The following is a 6,414-nucleotide window of genomic DNA, read 5'->3' as shown; positions in this document are numbered from 1 at the left end:
ATTTGGGTACAGACAACGCCTGTTCTTTCTTTGAACTTACAGAAGATAAATCAGGGGATCCAGGGGTAGATAATGCTGGTGGTACTGCAAGATGACTATCATTGGTTGGGCCAGAAATACCTAGACCATTTGGACTACGATGAGGAGATAATGGTGAAGAAGGTGCCTTAGGCATGATAGGTGAACTTGGATTTGAGTCATAGATATCACTATAGACAATAGCAGGTACTTTCTCCATCGCAGGTGAATAAGCAATGATTGATTGCTCAACTTGACTATGCCTTGACGGGTGAATACTTGATCTGCGAATGGAAATGGAATAATTATCATCTGGATTAAACATGCGGACATCGTTATCGTTAGGATTTTGCATGACAGATGGAGGCACTGGGACTTGAGACATCATCATTTGTTGCTTTTCAATGGGTGGAGCAACGGGTTGTTCTGTATCCTCTGCCGGCTCAACGGAAGCAACGTACTTTCTAGACACAAAGTAGAGAATAAAAGGCAAAACAAAGTTACAAGTCTATATTAAAATTGTTAGGATGATAGGCATATCTATTATTTACTTACCGATTGAAAGAAAAGACTGCTCCAATTTTGAATTTCATTCACATAGTTTGTTGTTTGTAAAGGGCTGTTTTCTTAAGTTAAATCACTCTATATATCGTCTTTCTTTTACTTACATGCAAACAAACCAAGGAAACAAATTCGACCAGAAAACGGCCCATGATTTACTACAGATTTCACCTCGAAGTAAGTTGGATCGGATGACAATTGTAAAGACCGGAATAGAAGTCACTAATGCACAAACAGGGAACAGATACGCCATCACTTTAGATGCTTTAGAACCTATATAAACAATGAGTATAAGGTTGCTTATTTGTTTATTTACCGTTTGCGCTCAATACGGCTAAAATATCACTGGATGCATCCATTTTATATGCCATGGCGCCAAAAACACCTAATAGAAAATAAGTCATTGTATCTATATCCATAACATTACCTAGTAAGATATAGAATAAAGTAGAAATGAGGACAGATATCCACAAGCATTTATGAATGCTCACATCAGGACGCAAACTGTTGACCCATGATGGAATGGTAGTGATATAACTGTAGTTGAAAATAGCTATACCAAGCACCATACTTGCATTGGGACCTGTAATAGGTAACAGATCAGTGTCCAGACCATCTTGAGCAAATCCGACAATCCATGCAATCAATACAGCTGTCAAGACAGTAAAGGATATCATTTGGAATGCAATGTTCTCTACTAAACTAAAGAAGCCCAACGGAATGATCAATAGAGCAGATAATAGGAAGCCAAATGTAAAAAGATAGTAATCAGAACTAGGAAAAGGTGAATTGCCACTCAGACCAGTTTCATCAGTAATGCAGAACCAACCACCAGGATTAAGACTAGCACCACAAGTCCCTTTAAAGATAGCAATAATCATGTTATCAAACGTCTAACATGTATCAGATAATGCATTGAATAAATATACTTACTTGTGTAGAAATAACAATACTAGCAACATTGACAGCTTGTAATGCCAAGAAAAGCATCAACTGAAAAAAATAGTGATATTTTTTTCCGAGATAGACTTGAGCGATTGTCGTCAGTTCTACTTTAGCCTAATATTTAAAGATAAGCGAATGAAGGTGTAGCATGACCTAACTTGCCTGAAATTTCTCATTTCCTCGGATATTAGAGAGTGCCTCGCAAACAAACAGAGCAGAACAACCAGACAAGAAAGCAATGACAATAAAGATAGTCACAGGTACAATCCAGCCAGACTATATGTATATTTATTAGAAATCCTACTTGTTATTTCTTTACCGTTTGAAATAAAGCAGGAATGGTTGACAGTCCAGGTCCCTATTTAAAGAATGAATACACCTGCCAATTACAAACAAATACATTACTGTCATGGAAGAAACAAGAAGAGCAGTACTGCCAAAACTACCAATGCCTTTCACTGTAGACATAATATAAAGAGAAGAAAAAAAGATGATGACATGTAGCTAATCTTTTTAAGTTTCTCTTTATATATTATTTGATCTTTCCTTTTTTCCGACCGATTCTTTGGTAAGACTTGTTTAGTAAATACAACCATATTTAGGATTTTATTTTCAAAAGAGAGTCACACAAGCAAATTTTGTTTTTTTTTCTTTATTGTTTATACACGGTGTGTTTATCAAGTTCCGGTTTTCCGTGAACGATTATTCCAAGTAGTTAAAACGATTTCAGGTACGATTGTTTCACTGAACAACAATAACAAATACAAATCGCTGATTACCATAAAAAGATAGATTGATCTGTCGCGCCTCTTTACCAACATCAGTGAGAAAAACACGCATACAACGTCACTCATTTGGTAAACCAATCAAAGGTACATGTGTAGATAGGATGAGAAGTTTTTTTTTTTTTTTTGTATTTGTTCAATCTAGTATACTCACAAAAAAAAGGGGGTGTGTCATACCAATTCAACGCTTTTTTTTGTATACATAAATATCATTTTTGTTAAGACTAGCCTTTATGACGGACGAGAATAACAACCTTTTAGTTTCCGATCAAGCGATCACAGCAAACGCACTTTCCTCCACATACCGAGTCAAACTTTATCAACTCAATATAGACACTAACTGGGAAGACAAAGGAACTGGATTTTGTGTATATCAACTGGTAACGTTGAAATTTATACTTCCTGACGCGTCTTTCTTATTCGCGTATAGGGACAAGATGGAGAACCCGATCAGATTATTGTACAGTCTGAAGAGGATGATAGCATATTACTCAACTCACAAGTTACTAAACGACGTTTCTATCAAAAGCAACAAGGTACTCTAATAGACGCGTTTGAGCATGTTGCTTACATCTGTAAACAGAAACATTGATTGTATGGACAGAAGATGACAACCGAGATCTTGCTTTAAGTTTTCAAGATCCAGCTGGTTGTGATGAAATATGGTAGGCTACAACAAAAGTAACCAAGTCTAAGTAGTTTGCATAGGCAATATATTGGTAAAAAGCAAGATGGTATCATGACAGGAGGTTTGTTTGTTCTATCCTTGTAATTTCAATCACTCATTCTCTCTCTCATTCTTAGATATGGACAATGGCGACTTGTCACCACCAGCCAACAGTGGTCCTGAAATGACATCTTTGCCTGACCCTGAATTATCGAATCTACAGGAAATTGCCGATATTTTGATTCATGCTCGTATACAAGAAAAAGAAAAAATGGCTTCTTTTATTTCTATTGAAGTAGGTGATGAATTAGTTGTAATGATGGGAGAGTGTATTGACACTCTATAGAATTATATTGATAAACTACTACCCTTGTTCGAGACCTGTGAAGATTTAGAGGACATCAAAGATTTGCATCTTTTGTATACTGTTATGATTGGGATATGTAAGTGACAAGCTATCTTTGTGAGTTTGTTATTCATGTCTTGTTATTATTAGTGGGCCTAAATGATCAAGGCATCATTGAACAACTTGTCAGAGATGAATACCTATTTGCATTTATGGGCATATTAGAATGTGAGTCTATTTTTACACAAACAAACAAACAAGCAAAAGACTGAATTGTGTCTATTAGACAATCCAAAAACACCCAGTATGAAAGCAAATCACCGAGAATTCATAAAGACACATAGTAATACACCGCAAATTATTGAATTCACAGAAGAGTCTATTAAACATAAAGTGGATCAAACATTCAGACTTGAATATGTTCAGACAATTATTCAACAACAAATCTTGCCAGATTCACCACCTATTGATATCGAAGGACTCTTGAGTGTCCTTGGGAATCTCATCTTTCAAAACCATGTTGAAGTTGTCAGTCATATCCAAAATAATCATTCTTTCCTCAAAGAACTGTTTGGGCTTATGAAGACAGACAAAGAAAAACGATGTGATATCATGCGATTTGTGAATCAACTCTGTCAACTCACAAAGCAAATGCAGAACTCTATACGCGTCAATCTGTTTAGAGCATTGGCCATGTTTGGTCTATTTGATTTGTTGTGTTTTGCACTAGCAGATCAAGACAAGACAACACGCACAACTTCACTTAATTTACTGGCTTCTTTTACTGATCTGGACGTGGTTTCTGTTCGAAGTCATATCTTGATGCAGTCAAAAGAACAAGACAGAGAATTGAAGCCATTGATTGATGTGATTGTTGAGCGATTTGTTGTAGATGGTGACTATGACCTTAAGGTCCAATATTTTGAAATTCTAAGGCTCTTGCTGGACCCCAATAGCGGTATACCCAATAACCCAAATACAGCCAGTGGAAATCCAAATGATGTAAGTAAAGCAATGTGTAAGTTATCTGTATAGCTTATGTCTCATATTAGCCATTAAACAAACAAGTACCAGAAACAGACGAATTCTTACAGCTCTTTTATGACAAGCATACAACTACATTATTAAAGCCTGTTGATATCTTTGACATCAAGACCATGTCATTAAAAGGTAAAGCAAAAAAAAAAAAAAAAAAAAAAAAAAAGAGAGAGGGAGCAATCATAATCATACAGCATTAGGACCTATTGAACCACTCCTGATGACACAAGATCAAGCACAACTCTGTCTATATATTTGTGAATTTCTCTATTTTGCAATTAGACACCATGGTTTCCGTAGCAAATACGTTGTCTTATCTTCTGATCTGATAATCAAAATTGCACAACTCTATAGATCAAAATATGCTTATATAAAATTAGGCAAGTTGTTTATTCAATTATATGTTCACTCACCTAGATACAATAGCTGCATTGCGATTCTTTAGAGTGTGCATTGCGCTCAACGATGAATTTTACAATCGCAACCTTGTAAAGCACAATGTGTTTGAACCCACAATACGTGTCTTATTAGACACAGATGGCAGAGATTGTTTATTAAATTCAGCTTGTCTTGATTTATTTGAACATATACGCAAGGTAACAAAGAGATAGGGGTTTGTTTTGTTTCTTATGTCTCTTTAGGAAAACATCAAGTCCCTTTTGACTCATTTGGTGACTCAGTTTGGTTCCGTGCTAGACACAATCACTTATGTTCCTACTTGTAAGCAACTGAGGATGAAATATGACGAGAATCAAAGAGGAGCTGAAACGTCTCAAACTGAAGGCAGTTCTTCAAGGTAAGGCGATATGAAAGAAATGCATAGACTGATCTATGTAATTTAGTGAACATACAGATAAAAAAGCGAATCACGAAGGCTGGGTCTCCGCCACAGTAGATGATGATGAAGAAGAATATTTTAATACATCAGACGAAGAAGAAACAACATCGTCTGAACAGATACCAAAGCCTCTAGTGAGCTATGAAGACGATGAAGACGATGAAGAAGAGGAAGAAGAAGAGGAAGAAGAAGACGAAGAAGACGAAGAGGAAGAGGAGGATGGAGAAAGGACAAAAGACACACAAGAGCCATCAAGTATAGAAGAAAGACCTCCATTAACCAGAAAGAGATCAAGCGAAGAAGCAGATTTAGAGTCTATAGCCTTTAAATCAAGAAAGAAATCAAGCGAAGAGGAAGAGGAAGATGATGTGTTGGCCAAAAAGCGCACATCATCACCACGTCAATCTGTTAACAAAAAGATTGTGATCAATACTGCCAATATGAAAAGAATGCGTTCTCAATAAATTAGTATTCTTTTATTATTATTAGATGCAGAATGAGTTATATCACAAATGGTATGAATGCTATTATAAATGTATAAACAGTAGGTTTAACAAGCCAAGACAGGAATTAAGAAGCCATGCTCTTCTTCTTCATCTTCATTTTTATACTTGTAATGTGTTGATAATCCAGAAAAGAAAAGAGGCGTTAAAGATTGAGTGTTTATAGATAGCTTGGGTCTTTTGGTCTTGTTATTTACATGATTGGCTTCTTGAATAGGGGAATCAATGACACGTCTACGTGAATTAGGAATCATAGATAGGTCTAATGGCTTGATGACAGGTTTGGTTGTATTGTTGGTTTGAATAGGCACAGGTAAAACGACGGGTGTTTGTTGAGCAGGACGGAAAACGTACTTTATGGGCGATGCTGAAGCAAAGCAAGAGCGATCATATTCGTCTGCACTGTAAGTCATGATAATAGTGTCAATAGGGTGAAAGCGTACGGTTTTTAACATTTTGTATGGAAATAATCATCTTCACAACAAATTGACCTCTCTATTTATATGAAAAATGCAAATCTATTTTTACATTTTCTCTTGTCTTTGTTGACCAATCATGCGCTAGATTCATCTATTTTTAGCTGATATGTAACACATCTCAGTTAGTCTAAAAGAACTCTTGTGTCAACTAAAAAAATTCCCTTTTTTTCATTTTCCTTTAAATGTTTAAAATATCTCAACTTATTTATAAAATATGACTATTGCAACAAAAAG

The 6,414-nt window shown here is 35.8% G+C and overlaps 3 protein-coding genes across 3 annotated transcripts; 1 reads left to right on the top strand and 2 right to left on the bottom strand.

The window, feature by feature from the left end:
- Positions 1 to 2,092, bottom strand: B0P05DRAFT_561361 (uncharacterized protein; the record flags this gene model as incomplete). The annotated part of the gene is made up of 8 exons (XM_051580470.1): positions 1,930 to 2,092; positions 1,844 to 1,882; positions 1,687 to 1,800; positions 1,513 to 1,638; positions 896 to 1,472; positions 687 to 852; positions 574 to 637; positions 1 to 526 (listed from the first exon to the last, which is right to left on the bottom strand). Coding segments are annotated over exons 1-8 (1,675 nt in total), but the record flags the coding sequence as incomplete, so codon positions are not given.
- Positions 2,093 to 2,430: 338 nt separating this feature from the next.
- On the top strand, positions 2,431 to 5,665 carry B0P05DRAFT_561357 (component of IIS longevity pathway SMK-1-domain-containing protein; the record flags this gene model as incomplete). The annotated part of the gene is made up of 13 exons (XM_051580469.1): positions 2,431 to 2,689; positions 2,740 to 2,845; positions 2,893 to 2,974; positions 3,018 to 3,058; positions 3,114 to 3,271; positions 3,323 to 3,419; positions 3,473 to 3,550; positions 3,609 to 4,324; positions 4,375 to 4,492; positions 4,561 to 4,740; positions 4,787 to 4,956; positions 5,002 to 5,156; positions 5,203 to 5,665. Exons 1-13 carry the CDS (start codon positions 2,543 to 2,545, stop codon positions 5,660 to 5,662), a joined length of 2,508 nt encoding a protein of 835 aa, XP_051430338.1. The 5' UTR covers positions 2,431 to 2,542.
- Positions 5,666 to 5,748: 83 nt separating this feature from the next.
- On the bottom strand, positions 5,749 to 6,156 carry B0P05DRAFT_575439 (uncharacterized protein; the record flags this gene model as incomplete). Its single annotated transcript, XM_051581644.1, has 1 exon — positions 5,749 to 6,156. The coding sequence occupies one exon, from the start codon at positions 6,154 to 6,156 to the stop codon at positions 5,749 to 5,751; it is 408 nt and encodes a 135-aa protein (XP_051430337.1).
- Between the last annotated feature and the right edge of the window lie 258 nt (positions 6,157 to 6,414).

Source organism: Gilbertella persicaria (assembly GCF_025201335.1).
Source record: "Gilbertella persicaria strain CBS 190.32 chromosome Unknown B0P05scaffold_60, whole genome shotgun sequence".
Lineage (NCBI taxonomy): Eukaryota > Fungi > Mucoromycota > Mucoromycetes > Mucorales > Choanephoraceae > Gilbertella > Gilbertella persicaria.
This window is presented reverse-complemented; position numbering and strand designations above follow the sequence as displayed.